The following is a 16,543-nucleotide window of genomic DNA, read 5'->3' as shown; positions in this document are numbered from 1 at the left end:
ATGAGGTAAGCAACAATGCTTAAATTAAATTTTCAACCAACCATATTTCATGCATATGCCTGTAAGCGGCAGATCAAGCGGATCAAGAGCACATGAACCGATCTTCTCTTCCTCTTTTCCAGTTACAGAACGAAATATGAACACCAGAAGGTAGGCCTATATGATACAGTACAACTTACAGAAGAGCATTGTGTCTCACAGGACACTTACCTCGGGATGTCGCGTTTTTACCTGTTTAGCCTATTGATCATAATCCCGCGATCAAGCTGACAAAATAAAAATAATAAGATTGCAGTAATTTTGACTTGAAATAAAATTTGATCATTTTTACTCAAGACTGCTTTAAACTGAAATAAAAAATGAAATAAAATTATTATTTTATGCTCTGTGGAGAGCCAACCCTTCTTCATTCGGTAGCCAGTATTACTTTTGGCCAAAAATACTGCACAATGGCTGCTAAAATTACAACAAAGCCAGCAAAGATTGCAGTCCAGTCTCCATCTTATTGTTTACACGGTCGTCAAGGATACGCAGAGCGAACTTGGGCAGCCACGCCATTGTTTTCAAGTCTCCGTTTTGGTCCGTTTATACTGAAACGCAACCCCGGCGTTTTCAAACTAAAACGGGGTCTGTAGCGTTTTCGAGGTTCGAAAATGCCGGCGTAGTGTAAACGACATGCATAACCGCAGCAAAAGTTATGCGTTTTAAAACGAAAACGCACTAAGTTAGTGTAAATGGGGCCTGAGAGCTCGATGAACCACGTGACCGCGCCGCCGCGAGATGAAAGTAATAAAAGTTACAAAATTTGAAAGCTGAGATTTTCATATCAAAAGCAGGGTTGCCAATTTACATAGGCAGAGTGAGAGCAACCTTGACAACCCTGATCAGCTAAAATCAAACTTACGTGGAACTCATTCAATATAATAATATTGCATAATGTCAAAATAATTGAAAAATAGGCCTAAAATTATTTTTGTGCATTATGGGCACAAAAAAGTCGATTTTAAATTTAAGTACAAATGACCAGGATGGATAAGTATCTCTGTAAACTAGCAATTCACCTGGAAACCCCACAAACGGAAATCCAATTAAAAACATTTGTTTTAATCAATTTTATTGAGAAAACACTCTCAGCTATAAGACAGTATTTACAATACCTGACCACAGCATATTGTTCACATTCAATTATAGACACATATATACACAAATTATATACTAACTTTAAGTAAGGAAGTCATTTTCAGTCATGTATGAATTGCACAGGGGGACAAAAGGGTAAGAAAAAAAGCCTCGCATAATAACTTTGAAGCAGTTTGAAGGTTAAGGGAGATGGAAAAAGGCACTTGAGGAAAGAACAGCTTTAGTTTGTAGGTTCAGTCCATTAATGACAGTACTAACACTTCAAAAAGATCTCACTGACAGGTCACAGCAGGTGGAATGGTGTTCATTGGTCCTTTAAGCAGGGGTTTTCATAAAAAGTCCCTAATTAGTTTCTGTCCTTGCACTTACTGTCACTTACTTTGAGTATGAAAGAACAATAAAATTGATCATAGATCAGCACATTGAGCCACGACATCCCGTTCTCCTCCAGGCTCAAGAAACAAACCAATCCAGAACTCTGGTTTAGGTCTATTTTGATCCAAAGACCATGAAATTAAGCAACGTATCAACTATGATCTATTACTATGCGTTATTTTCAATATCATACATCCTCTGGCTAAATGAAGATAACATGTACATGTAGTGGTTGTAAGACATTTGATATTATTTAGAGAAGTAGTTTACATTATGGTATGGTTTTTTTTTTTTTTTTTTTTTTAATAAAAAAACAAATCATATTATGTGCAATATCTCCATTTGAAATTAGTGCTCTATGTTGTGTTGGGTTACACAAATGCCATTATATGGGAGCTTTTAATGCATTATAAACCATTAGGCAAACCTCTACACATCACTGACAAGCTTCACAAGCTGACCTGAATATTACTTCATCAGCACATTTGAAATCTCATCAGAATCCAACGGCGATGAATTAAGCTACGAAAGACATGTTCACATAAAAAAGGCAACAAAAAAAAATGGATTTGATCAAGTTGGCGTAGAAAAACAGAAATGTTTTGTAAACACAGTAATGATTCATAATGTTGTATGAATTAAATCATAAAATAAATTATTGTTCTTTTTGCATTTCTCAAGTGTAATGTTCCCAAAATTAAAATTCATCGTGTCGGACCAGAGCTTCTCCAAAATCTGTTACTTGGCTCCCGACAAATAGGTCATACTTATCCACAACTTCCTGCTTTGTGAGGCGTCCATCCTATCATGGAAAAAAAAAGCTGTTATTGAAGCAGCTTTCAAGATGTGGAAAAAAACAAAAAAACAAAACAAAAACAGGCTAGACAATCATATCATCATATATGATTTTCAGCAGTTAGCACATCATACAATTATTATTTTTTTTTTTTAAATATAAACAATAGAATTATGGCTCATTTATGAAATCAAATTAATTCATCCAAAAATTCATCATTTTTTTTTAGCTCAAACAGTAGAGGATGGTGGTGGCAATGGCACCGTCGTGGGTTCGATTCCCAGGGAATGCATGAACTGATAAAATGTATACCTTAAACATAATGTAAGTCACTTCAAACAAAAGCATATGTCAAATATTTTCCATGGATCACAAAAGGAGAGGTTTAGCAGGTTTACCCTGAAACTTTTTTCCATCTATTTGAAAAGAACGGCTTGGAAGTTGTGCTAAACTTTTCATTAAATGGGTTTCCAATGACATGAGGGTGATTAAATGATGCTAAAATTTTCAATTTTGGCTAAACTATTTATCTATTTATTCACTTAACTATTTATTTAAAAGCTATTTAAATTTCATGCAAAGATCTTACATGTTTTTTTCTGAGAGAAATTCACTTTACAATGATTTTAATGATTTATGACATAGAGAAAACTACAGCTTTTACATAAGATTGCTGAATATGTAATGGATTTGACTTTTTTGCAAAGGATCCCTTTAAATGCAAGATTATAGAGAATTACCATATTTTTACCTTATCTGCATCAGACTCGTACAGAAGGTGTTTAGCCTCAGCCTCTGCATGGTCATAATCGGAGGGTAAGATCCAGTCACGGGTCTCATCTTTATCCATACGACCGTCTTTGTTTTTATCCCTGAACTCTGTAAATTGTTCTCTTTCCGTTTTCACCCATTCTGGTTCATTTGAGTCTCCATTCTGACTGTACATATCGCCTGAAATACACACACACACACACACACACAAGGGCAAATGTGAGACAAATCAATACAACTGAATTCTGCCCATTCCAGTTTTTCTTAAATACAGACATACACTTTAAAAGAAAACAACAACAACAACAACAACAAAACACACAACTTACCAATATATTCATCTAAGTCGATGAAACCATCTCCATTTTTATCAATGTCCTCCATGGTCTCCTGTAGATCAAAACAGACAAAAAAAAAAAAAAAAAAAAAATTCAAATTACCCCCAAAAGATAATTTAAAATTCATTAATGTGTTAAATGAGAAAAGCTTCAAAAAGACATTACAAAAAGTAGCTTGAGAAAGAAATATTTTATTTGAGTCAACAAAGAACTTTTTACACAAACTTCTAGGCTACAATGGCCATGATTTTTTTCCCCCAAAAGCTGCATCTGAATTGGTATTTAGATATTTACATATCATTTATTGCAGCTCATGAATGCATTTACATTGCATTTACAATTGCATAAATAATGCCATGAGATTAATGGGTTTTAAATGGGTATTAAATGGATAGTTCACCAAAAATGAAAATTCTGTCATTATTTACTCTCTCTCATGTCATTTCAAATATGTATGACTTTCTTTCTTCTTTGGTAAATAAAAAGAAGATAATTTAATATTTGTTTCTCATACAATGAAAGTCACTGATAACCTAAACAGTTTGGTTACCAACATTCTTCAAAATATCTTCTATTATGTTCAGCAAAAGAAAGTCACACGACATTAAACGACATGAGGGTGAGTAAATGACAATATATATATTTCATATTTGGGTGAACTGTCCCTTTAATGGGTTTTTATCAATATGGAATTATTTTTTTTTTTTAATGAAATTATACTCTAAATAGGAAACATAAACTGCAAGTAGGTGCTGCCATTCAGGCTGCATTTACACTTCAAGTAATGCACAGATCTGATCTTTTTTCCAAATCTAATTTTTTTTTTTTTTTTTTTGTCCCGCCTGTTCACACTCATTTTAGACATGACAAGTATTACAATTATTCGAATGAATTTGATCAAATTAACAAAAGAGAGAGAGATTTGTGAGCGCGAATTACCCGAGTCTGTGCAGTGTCTATGTAATAGTGAACCTGTGAGTTTAATTACAGAAACAGCAAAGCTATCCCTTCGTTGCTGAGAAATGTAATGTAGTGTTCAGTAGCGAAGCTGTTTTATTTATAAAATTCATGGCGCAGAGGTTGAAAACTAGTTCTATGCTCCTGAATGTCAAGTCAAGTCACCTTTATTTAATACAGATTGTTTTACAGCAGCTTTACAGCGATAACAGGAAAATAATTCAATGATGCAAACAGAGTTCATTTCAGCTGTACAGCAGCTCTAAAAGAAAATAGTGTCATTGTTCAGCTGAAGTCAGTTCACTGTCTATTCAGTTCCGTTGTAAAGATCATCAATTTTTAAATTAGTTCAATTCGTCTATAAGGCAGTTCTGCAGAAAACATTGATGTCATCATCCATCTCAGTTCAGTTCTCATCCAATAGTGTCAGTGCAATCAAGTCAATAATATTGTTGAATATTAAGTGTTCCCAACTAAGCAAGCCAGAGGCAACAGTGGCAATGTTTCTATGTGTGCGCAATTTCTTACCTACTGTATATATAAAGTTTACACTTCAGTAAAAAAGCAGTGAGTTTTAGGGCAAGCACATACAGACATGTCTGCTTCAGCTATCTTTGTGGGCAAACGTGTCGCCCTTGCCTTGTAGTGGCTTGGAATTCCAAGGGGAATCAGATATACATGTTTAGACGTCCAGACATCGGATATGGATCTGATTTATAAACAAATTTGTAAGTTGCTTAGAACGGATGCAAAAAAATCTTTGTGTTTACACGTGTGTCAGATGTGACTAAAAATCTTTTTTTTTGTGCCAGTGTAAAAGCAGCCTCATTCATTTGATTCATTCAAACAGCTGTTTTATTCAGGATTAGTTCTGCTGTGTTTTATAGGTAATATTTTTATTGGCAAAATTCAATTGAGCAAAAAGCAGACAATATTGTGTCTATATAAATATAACACAATATTAACTTCTTATTTATTGAGCTGCTGTATAAAATCAATAGGCACATTTGCACTCAAGTGATATTATTTAACTATATCATATATGATATAAATATGAGACAAACTCATACAGGGGCATTTATGCCCCAATATCTTCAATTTTAGGGGCATTCTAACTGCATTCTATAGGCTTCACAGAATTTTTGTTGCCCTGCATCATGTTCGTCAACAATCAACTGTATGAAATGTAAGATGACCTATGTAGGTCTGGAGTGGGGCGGGGCAGGGCAGTGTTAAATAGGTTAATAATTTTAACACAACAGCCCTAGAAAGAAGATAACAGCAATAGTATGGAAGATGCAACGTGTGATTGTCCATACGTACCAGCACTACAATATCCTTCATGTAGTCAAACTCCTCTGGGTGAAGAAACGCTGTAAACTCTTCTTTATTTGCCCTCATGTCACCATCATGGTCAGCCATCTTGAAACGGCGCTCATCTCTGGTCATCATTTGTCTGTAGTTAAAACCATCCTCGGGATCTGCTTCGTCTAAACACACACAGACATCATATTAGTCACGATTTTTAAGCTATTCATGGTAAAAAAAAAAAAAAAAAAATAGTAAATTTACTGCTTGGTAAACATTTTATTTTTTGACCTGACTCAAATCTGTTTATTTGTTTCGAGCTGAGATTATAGTCAGATAGATTTGATTACATCACTTGGAAAATGAGGGTGTAGCCGATCAGTCCAAAAGATCAGATTGGAAAACCAAATCAGATCTATGTGCAGCGTGATTAAAATATGACTCATCAATGAACACACCAAGGATGTAACCATAGGTAGCGTTCTTGTATTCCTCCCAGGAGACATAAGCATCTGAGTTGAGATCATGAGCATGCCACTGCCGGTCCACATCGTCGTAGATCCATCGCTTCTGAGCGTGTTTAATCCACCGTTTCATCTCATCAACAGTCACAAAGCCGTCGTGATCCTCATCAATCTTTTCTACTATCTTACTGTAGACAGAAAGAAAGAGAGAGCGAATGATCCGGAGAACTTTCTCAGAAGAGCTCATAAATATGTGGTGCATCTGTTTTTACCCCAGTCTGTCTTTGCTCTCCTCTGGCGTGAGCTGGTCAAAAGTCTTTGCCTCCTCTTGTCCGAGAAAAGCCTCGTGGTCGTAGTCGAAGTTCTCCTCATCATCGTGCTCCTTGTTGCTGAGTTGGGAGTCGTGATGGACGCGGTCCTTCTTCTCCATGGGTTTGCTGGAGGACTGAAGAACGCAGAGGGCGACGAACAACAAGAGGGGCAACAGGTCCATCTTCTCGTACACTTTTTAAAAGCGAAGTGAAGAGCAAGTGTATATAAATGCAAACATATGCAATATTGTTACAAATATTAATTCCTATATAACTCTATATACATTGATAGTATTTATTTTATGTGACAGGAAGCTCCTAGATGCATAGAGTAAGTTCTCTATATTTTTTTTTTTCAGTGTATATATATATATATATATATAAAAACACACACACCCTGGTACTGATTTTTTTTTTTTTTACATGGCACTCCCATAATACATATCTAAAAAAATAATAATAAATAAATAAATAAAAAAACAGGGTAATACCCTGATACTTTTTTGCTAGTGTTACCAAATAGATTATACTACCTCATTTTTTCTTAATATTTCATTGTAACATTTAATTAATATCACCGATATTTAAACATGCAAACATCTTTTAAACTCCCCACGTTAAGCTTCATGCAAATACACGTAACTCTCAAACGAGATAAATGAAACAGGGAAGCATACCACTGCATATCGGAGTATATTCGATAAACTGTTTTATGGTTTAATGCAACTTTACCTACCAAATATCGTATCGTTTCACGCCGCCCGGCTGATCTCAGTAACTCCGGATGTCAAAAACTAGTTTGAGAAACCTCCCCTGGATGTCCCGCTCAACCGACCAATCAGATTGAACATAACGCTCAGAATTCGCTCAACGCACCAATCAGATTGTAGATTGCACTCAGGCCCGCCCGAGCAAAGTCGTCTGAGCCGCTTCAAGATTGGTCCACTTCAGTCCAAACGTGATTATGTCATTGGTTTAGAACTGCCACGTCCTCAAGGCATTATTTTTTATTCAGAATGTTGTCTTGTATGTCAATGTTTCTCCTTTTGAAGTCATATTTTCTTGTATGTCTGCTGAAACATGGTATACTCAATTGTTTTATTAATTGTTTTTTTTAAATATTTATTATATTATATATTTTATATTATATATTTCGGTATTTATTATTTGTAAGTTTTGGTGTCTCGTTTTTTTCATGTAGCTTCTTGGAATTATTGTAGTTGTGTTTAACAAAGATAGTGTTTATTTGTTGTTTGAAGAGGTTTAATAAAGGTTAAAAAACACCTTATATCTAAATAGACATTTTACAAAAAAAGTTTTTGTTCAGCCCGCACATCGCAAGTCTTATAAATTTCACATAATATTATGTTTTAGTCTTGACAATATTGTGAAAATAATAAATGGTCCTAAAAGTATATTAAAAACCTAACCCACACTTAAAAATGCATTATGGTACAGCATTAAATATAAAAATAATAAAGTTCGAAACTTATATTGCCCTCCTGCATCACATCACAAGCCAGAGCATCTCTCAGAAATTATTGGAATATTTGTAGTTTCAATAACCTTTTAAATATGAAAGAAAATGCACATTTACTCAGACAGATGGCGCTTATGGAACATCAGAAATGCAGCCGTTACCCCGGTAACCTCTGTAAACAAAGCAGGCTGCGCTTTAGACTGTTTCTGAACAGTATTTAGATGTTTCAAACAGCCATTCAGCCATTTGACATGTCATTTTTTCAATCAAATTACATCCAGTTATGCATGTTAGATTTGAACTTTTATTAAGCACTATATTACATGTTATAAGACGTTACATGTTGTCTGTCGCGTGTTTACTATTTGTATATTTTTAAAAAAATAAAAACCTAAAAAATGTAGTTTATATCTCGCAATTCTAAAAAAGTCAAAATTTGGATAAAAAGTCGCAATAATCTTGTTTTAAAAGTTCTAAACAAGAAACAAGCTTCTATAGAGTTGAGTACCGTTTACATATTACATATAATAAAAATACATATAATACAATGTATTTTGAAGATGGGTTTCTTCTTTGCGTACGGTATTAATTTTTTTTTTTTTTTTTGTTAGAGAAATTCTGAATTGTCAGTAAATTATAGTATAGTATATTAGGCTACTAACATATTGCCAGAAATCTGTGGTTACATTCAAGGTCAACAATATCCAGATTAGTGATTGAAAGATTTCCCTATGATGGATTCTTTAATCCCCCTAATTCTGAACATTATTGGTTACATGCTGTAATAAATTATATTAAATAAATTACTCTAACTTCTGGCAGACCACACAACATCCCATCCATGCACAAAATTATTGACTAACATGCTTGATTTTATGAAGTGATATTGGTCAAGAAAGACAGAAAATAGCACCCGTAAATGTATTGGCCCATTTCATAATAGCAGGATGTTTTTTGATTATTAACGAAAAAGAACTAACCAAAACACAAAGATTTAGAGATTTTATGATAGGAATATACAAAATACAGTTTCAAATTCTGCAAACATCAGCAGAAAATGGATGACACACAGACACAGTGAGTATTCATTGACATTGGGCAACATCTTTCCCACAGCCGCCTCTCATGTTTGCTTCCTTCCAATTTCCCTTTCGTTTCCACCACGCCTCTGTCAAAGTCCAGCATGTTTCGGTTGCGTCACAAGATTACACAGAGTTTTGTAATGGGTGTCAGGCGGCTTGTAGCTGTGACCCCTGCGCTACTGGTGGGGCGGCAAGGGTGGTGACCTCTTTTCTGAGGGTCAAGGATGCGAAAAGTGTGTCCAGGATTCCCAAGACTTGTAAAAGCTCCTGCTGAAGTTCTGCCTCCCGACCCAACAGGTCTAAAAGACGCTGCATCAACCGCTCGACTACAGGTGACTGGGGAATAACCTGCTGATACAGATCTAAACACACATATTTCACATGAAGAAAACCTTTGAAAAACAGTTCCGTTTCATAACCAGCAGTTCACTTCTTCATTCTCATTTGCTCACGTGCACGTGATTTGATGTGAAACTCACCAAGAACAATATCCCCGACCGTGAGCAGAGGGCGAGAGAAGCGTGGGTCAGTGATGTGCCTGAAAAACAATACCCAAAATCATACTTTAACCTAATTTCTGAACCATTCCTTTCATATCAAGCGAAGTCACTATCACTTAATAAATGTATAGTGGCATTAAATGCTTTGAATCAAGAAAATGTGATCTGGACTCATTTGGCTTGTTCATGTTTAAGATTTTGACCTCCTGTTCTGGGTCACTTTTGTGTCCTGTGACCCAAATTCTCATACTCACCACACACTGAGAACCTGCCTAAGAATTTCCCAGTGTTTTAACCATTCTAAGAAGTCCAGCTTTCGTCACAAGAATTGAATGGCATGCATTTCACAGAATATTAAAAGTGCTGACTCTTTTAAGTGTAAACTGTCTAAAGGTGAATCTGACTCAGTCTTTCAATAACATGCATATACACACAATATATTTTTCTTTTAATTAAATTAAAATTATTAATGTATATAATATATATATATATATATATATATATATATATATATATATATATATATATATATAGTCATTTTTGATATTTTTGATATATTTTTACTAGTGGGAGCAGGACACTATAGTTAATTGATTTAAGTGAGGATAGCAAAATAAAGTAAACTGTGGCATATTATACCCAAATAATATGCCACAAATAGTATAACAGTAATTATAATCAGTGAGAACAATGAGAACAAAACTCAAAACATGAGCTTAACTATCATGAAACTATCACAATGCAAAAACCACTTTTTGTCTTCATGCTAACTATACTGTTTTTAATATTTACATTTTAAAGTGAAATATAACCCATTCACCCATGAACAGCTGTAACCTTTCATACATTTATGAATTTCAACAAGTCCCCTGATGAGGCTGTACTACATCTATATACAGTAGTCAACATTTTAAGTGGATCAAAACCTTTTATTAAAGTTGTCCTAAAACATTCTTCTTAGGACAACTTTGATTAACTTTTTTGATCCACTTCAAACGTTGACTACTGTATTAATGTTTTTTTTTGTTTTTTTTTTTACATTTTGAAGTGTTCATAAATGTAAAATGTTTTGTATGAGAGTCTTAAGTCATAATACTGTTACTGACTTGAGAAGGAAGCTGAGTATCTTGGTTAAGCTCTCTTCACCTCGTCCTGCGAGAGCATTTTTCAGAGTTCCTCTGCGGTTAAGCTCCATGATAACTGCAACGGTCACCTCTGGTTTATGGGTGCGTGACCATGTCTGTGTAAACATGCACAAACATATACTGATGTCTTCATCTGAACAGTCATATCAAACATTAAATGTCTAATATCCACACAGGTGTGTGTTTACCTGCAGAGCTGTGTCCAGCGCTTTGGACACCTCAAAGCTTTTTAGCTGTTTGTCATATTTCTGTAGATGCAGCTTCACTGGTTTACTGACCAGAAAATCATCCTAAAGGAGACAGACATGAAGACAGTAAGACACAAATGAAGCAAAAATAAATAAATAAAATAAAATAAAAATTAAATTAAATATAGCTGCAAGCAGCAATTACGGGGCCAAGCACAAAAACAGCACAATAATCCAGCCAACATGGCTGTGAGCATCAGACCAACTGCAACAGTGAGTAATTAAAAACCTATTAAGATCATTTTAGGCAAAAGAGCTGAAAAATCAACAATACAATCAATAATAAAGATTTACTGGTTTATCACTTTCCACCAATAGGTGGCGCTGTGACCAAATTCCTGCGGTATGGTCAGAGTGAGGTGACAATGACAATCGCGAAGTTTGGTGTCAATATGTCAAAGCATTGCAGAGATACAGCCTCGAGTCATTTTGGCATCAAGCCTCTAATTCTTCGCTGTGGTATATGAATACGGTTTAGTCTATCAACACGAAATCCATAACTTTTATTCGACATGGTCTGAAGATGATATGATTCGATTTTGGTGAAAATTGGATGAATGGTCTAAGATCAGTTTGAAAAAGTAGGTATTAAAGAAAATCATAATGGCGGACAGGAAGTTTGGCTGACTATTGTAAAATTGGCATCAATGTTCTCAGCATGACCCACAGAATCTAATAAGACAAGTCGCATTACAATAGGCCACATTTACATAAAGCTATTAGCATTTTTAACGAATGTTATTATCAAAACCATTTGAGAACCTTCAAAGCATGGTGCCAATTACACATACTGAGTTTCGTAATGGTACACCAATGCATTCATATAATAGAACATTTTATATCATAATACTGTATTGTAGTTATTATAAATTTCATGTTTTGTTCAATTATAGTGCTACCAAGAGGCACAATCTCACCAATTTTTTATGTGTCCTCATGGTGACCCCATACATGTGTGTATCAAATTTGGTGCAAATATCTCATTTCGTTTTGGAGTTATAGACATTTACATGTAAGAGATCATAAAAAATGACCCATGGACGACTTTGTTTTGATTTTTTTGCCACTTCCTATCAAAATTTTGACATTTGGGCTAAAACATATAGTTAACAAGCTTAGGTTCCGTGTTTCCTACGCTGGTTTCGTCTCGATCGGACTAACAGTTCCAAAGATATTCGCAATCGTTTTTTTAAGCGCTAAATCACCACACCGCACAAACCGTAAGTTGAAACCTAACATGTTTGGTATCGTTGGACTCGGCAAGGATTCAGGAGTCTAAGGATGTGACTCCCATGAAAATAAGCCAACCAGATCAAAAGTTATAAGCATATGAATAAAAAAAATTCTCCACTAGGTGGCGCTGGTCCGAAACTTCTCAGGCTCCTTCAGGGCATTGTCCTGATGACCCATACCGAGTTTCGTAACAATACGCTAATGCGTTCGTAAAATACAGCATTTTAGCACAAAATTTAAAATGGTCGACGGCCAAAATAGCCGATATGGGAAAATTGGATATCATTCGACTCGGCATGATGCCCCGAATCCAACGAGACCAAAGTTATGATTTTTGGACAAACCCATCAGAAGTTATAAGCAAAAATACCCATTTTTCGTATCTCCGGACCAGTAGGTGGCGCTGCGCCGAAATGCTGCATGTTGCCTCAGGACATGCTTGTCATAACATGTACCAAGATTGGTCTGAATACGATAAAGCATTGCAGAGATACAGCCTTACGTCTATTTTCGAAAGCGCTACATAAAATTCGTTCACATGTTTTTCGAAAACGGTTTGAGAAATCAACTTGAATTCCATAACTTTTTGTCGGCATGGTCTGAAGATGATCTGGTTCAATTTTCGTGAAAATCGGAGTAATGGCCTAGGAGGAGTTCGAAAAAGTAGGTTTTTCAGAAAATTCAAAATGGCGGAAAAATTTTCATGACGAATTTTGTTTCTAACCCTTACGGTTCAAAAGTTATTAACATAAACATGAGTGCAAATTTGGACAGCTGGTGGCGCTAGAGGGATTGAGTTAGAGACTCCAAATTTGCTATGGCCAAAGGTCAGACTGTCCTCTAACTGTGTGCCAAATTTCATAACTTTCCCGCAAGCGGTTCTATGGGCTGCCATAGACTTCCAGAGCGGAAGAAGAAGAAGAAGAATAAAAATGAAAAAAAAAAAAGAACGGCAACAGATACAATAGGTGCCTAAGCACCTTCGGTGCTTGGCCCCTAAAAAAAGTTCATTTTATACATGCCTTAGTAAACAGCGCTTAAAAAAAGAAGTCTTATTTTATGAATTATATTATGATATTAATATTTCTGCTGTGGCATAGCAATATTACAGAGCAATTTTAGCTGGTTATTAATTTAATTTTAATTAAATTTTAATTTAAAATTAATTTAATTATTTATTGAAATAATAAAATAAAATAAAATATCACCTGTTTGGGCACAAAGTTCTTCCCCTTGACAAAGACCCGGTACGCTGGGCCCCGTCGCCTTCGACCAGTTAACGTCTCTTTTTCTTCTTTGTGTTTCCTGTGCCTGACGCTCAACACGCCATTGGTCATCCCCACGGCAACTACTTCATCATCAGGCTAGAGGATAACCACAATGAACAACACCTTAAATCAAGTGCAAGTGAAAAATCACTTTTAAAAACTCATATTTATAAGTTTCTTCCTGTGTAGTGAACCGAACATACCGCAACAGCCAGACTAAGGATGGATGCTGTACAGTCGAAATTATGCACAACCTTATAGGAGGAGTTATACACTTTGACATGCCTAACATGGAAAGAAAACAGAAGAAATCAATCCAACTTTTTCACCACAGCATTTCTTTACTATGGCTCACACATGCAAACATACCTGTCCAATGATCCTGTGAGCAGTTTGTTGCCTGTAGAACTCAGACATGCACACGTAACTGTTTTGTGATGATTCTTAAGAGAAACAAGCTGCTCTCCGCCTTTCAACAGGTCCCAAATTTTCACATAGCGCCCTCCTGTAATGCATACATAAACTTATTTCAACACAACTCAGAACTTTTATTGTAAAACAAACAGACAATGTTGAAATCTTAACTGGAAGAGCCACAAATAAAATAGCACAGCAGTTAAATACTACATTAATGCACCAAGTCTATATATCTGCATTATGACCTATGAGAATAAATGGTTTCAAGGGACTGATGAGTGTTGTCTACCTGTGGACACCAGCAGGGCTTCTGATGGGTACAACAGCACACACTCCACAGGGTGGCCGTGTTGCATGGTCATCACGCTTCTCCCTGACCGCACATCAAACACTTTTACTGTGTGGTCATACGAACCTGCAAAAGAGATAACCATTATTCAGGGCAAACATTAACTACTGTACAAACTATAACCTTTATGAGGCTTATTCATTTTATTTCTGTCAATATTAAAACGTATGGATCTGGCTAAGCCAGATTTAGATGGAAGGGGGTGTGATGATAATGCCTGCGATTTGAATTAAAAATAGTAACCTGTATTATTATATTATTATTATTGTTATGTTGTTGTTGTTTTTTTTTGCATGTGTGATTGTTGCTTTGGTGTATTTTTCCCCTCCCTTTTATTCTTATGTCATGTGAAACTCTCTTTTTTAGTATTCATTTTATTCTTATGTTATTTGTTGTGTGGATCCTTTTATTAACAAAAGGCATATATGAAGGCTATATAAGTATATATTTTGTAATTGTATGTTATATTTTGTTAAAATGGAAAATTTAAATAAAGTGAGGAGAGAAAAAAAAAATAGTAACCTGTGAAAAACAGATCTGGGTTGAGTTTGCTGGGGGCGGCAGCTCTGATATAGTCTTTGTGTTCAGTGAATGAGCTGAGCTCAACAGCACTGGCAACGTCCCACACACGACACGACAGGTCATCAGACCCCGACACCACACGAAACCCATCAGACAGGAAAGCGGTTGTGTGTACCGCCCTGCACATGAGAGAGAGAATAGGAAAGACAGACTTAAGACAAGAGAATTGGTGACAAAGCTGCTTTACTGGGGTTAAAGAAATGATTTGAGAGATTTAGGTTATTAAATATATTATTCAATAGTCATTATTTCATTCCAGGTCATACTTGGAGTGTCCTGTGAACTGTCTGAGAGCCACTCGGCCACTGATGTCGAACAGTCGGATGAGTCCCTCTTCACTTCCTGCCACTAACAGCTTCCCATCACCTCTAAAGCTCCCTCCATATGCTGTGTCCCGAAAACGTGTGAAGCTCCGTATGGGCTCTTGAGAGTGAGGTCCATATACGTGGATCTGATGCAGACCATTATAACATCAGTTTTTTTTATTGTGACATTATTTTTATGGCAATTATTATTTTATGGCATTACTCTGTAATGTACATGAATATGTGAATATGTAATATTAATACGTAGTGAGAGAAAATGAACTCACTCTGGTGGAGGCTGTGACAGCATAATTGTGAGGTGGGAGAGGAGAGAAGTCGATCTTTGTTACAGCACCAAACTCTTTAATCTGCACAGCAGGCTGAAAGAAAAAAAAACAGAATGTCATCAAAACGAATGTGTATAAATTGTGAATGACTTCTAAGAAATGTTGACCAATTAAAGCTGCTAAGATACACCTTCAAACATTGAGCAAAACTCTTCCTAAAAGAGCTTTTTCAGACCTTGTAATTTTTCCAGTAGAGCGTATCCTCTGTTACTTTCTCTCCTAGTTTTGGATAGATCTGAATTTTGGTGGGTTTAAACGAAGCCATCTCAGATATGAACACTCTGATTCTCCGTTGACAACAGGTTCACTCTGAGGACCTGCAATATCAAAACATTCATACGGATATCACAACGAATATCACAACTTTACACAAAATAAATAAAAAGGACAGGCTCACAGACTTGGCAGCTTTATAATTTACATAAATTAGCATTGTATCGCAAGCTATGACTGCAGCTTGATTTCGTTTTCAAAACCTTACATATGACATTTGGCAATCAACATAAAATAATAAAAAAAACAACAAATACAATTCCGAAGAATATAATTTACAAATATACAAATGCAAATATTGAATAATGCATCTGTATTAGCAATATTTTTTTTATTATTTTCATAAAAGTACAGGAACACAAGTTGTGTTTATTTTTATTCGGAACATGCAGCTTGTTTAAAGTATGTAAGAGGAAACATAAAATATGCTCACGGTCTCGCTTAAAATAAGGAATCCCTGTATACAACTTTTTCTACAAATAATAACTAGTTCTATCAGCCATACACTTACAGTCTTATAATAAGAGGAGATTAACACTTGTATGGTTTTTTTCAATAAACAGCATCGTTTAATCTAAGTATTATAATGTTTTCTTACCTTTTTGTGGCCTCCAAAAATATTTAAACAGATATTTGATAGCTTCTCTGTACGTTACAGACTACAAAACATGAGCACAATCACGTTGATTCTACAGCCACATGGAGGTCGCCATCGTGTGACGTCACACTTCCGGTGTTGAACAAACTTTATTGAATGATATGTTTCTTAGCGATTTTACGGTCTTGTTTGTGAATATAATACACGTAAATGTACACACAACAGCCAGACTGTGCAAAACACCATTGATCAAATA

The 16,543-nt window shown here is 35.5% G+C and overlaps 2 protein-coding genes across 2 annotated transcripts; both read right to left on the bottom strand.

The window, feature by feature from the left end:
* Positions 1-1,797: 1,797 nt before the first annotated feature.
* calub (calumenin b) lies at positions 1,798-7,351 on the bottom strand. The gene is made up of 7 exons (XM_051869492.1): positions 7,197-7,351; positions 6,422-6,653; positions 6,144-6,337; positions 5,701-5,867; positions 3,412-3,472; positions 3,063-3,262; positions 1,798-2,317 (listed from the first exon to the last, which is right to left on the bottom strand). Exons 2-7 carry the CDS (start codon positions 6,640-6,642, stop codon positions 2,213-2,215), a joined length of 948 nt encoding a protein of 315 aa, XP_051725452.1. The 5' UTR covers positions 6,643-6,653; positions 7,197-7,351; the 3' UTR covers positions 1,798-2,212.
* A 1,578-nt stretch (positions 7,352-8,929) lies between these two features.
* On the bottom strand, positions 8,930-16,427 carry utp15 (UTP15 small subunit processome component). The gene is made up of 13 exons (XM_051869488.1): positions 16,288-16,427; positions 15,592-15,733; positions 15,357-15,449; positions 15,031-15,215; positions 14,705-14,883; positions 14,123-14,248; positions 13,786-13,921; positions 13,620-13,701; positions 13,357-13,512; positions 10,856-10,957; positions 10,629-10,762; positions 9,502-9,560; positions 8,930-9,384 (listed from the first exon to the last, which is right to left on the bottom strand). The coding sequence occupies exons 2-13, from the start codon at positions 15,679-15,681 to the stop codon at positions 9,170-9,172; spliced, it is 1,557 nt and encodes a 518-aa protein (XP_051725448.1). The 5' UTR covers positions 15,682-15,733; positions 16,288-16,427; the 3' UTR covers positions 8,930-9,169.
* Positions 16,428-16,543: the final 116 nt, after the last annotated feature.

Source organism: Ctenopharyngodon idella, chromosome 18 (assembly GCF_019924925.1).
Source record: "Ctenopharyngodon idella isolate HZGC_01 chromosome 18, HZGC01, whole genome shotgun sequence".
Taxonomy (NCBI): Eukaryota; Metazoa; Chordata; class Actinopteri; order Cypriniformes; family Xenocyprididae; genus Ctenopharyngodon; species Ctenopharyngodon idella.
This window is presented reverse-complemented; position numbering and strand designations above follow the sequence as displayed.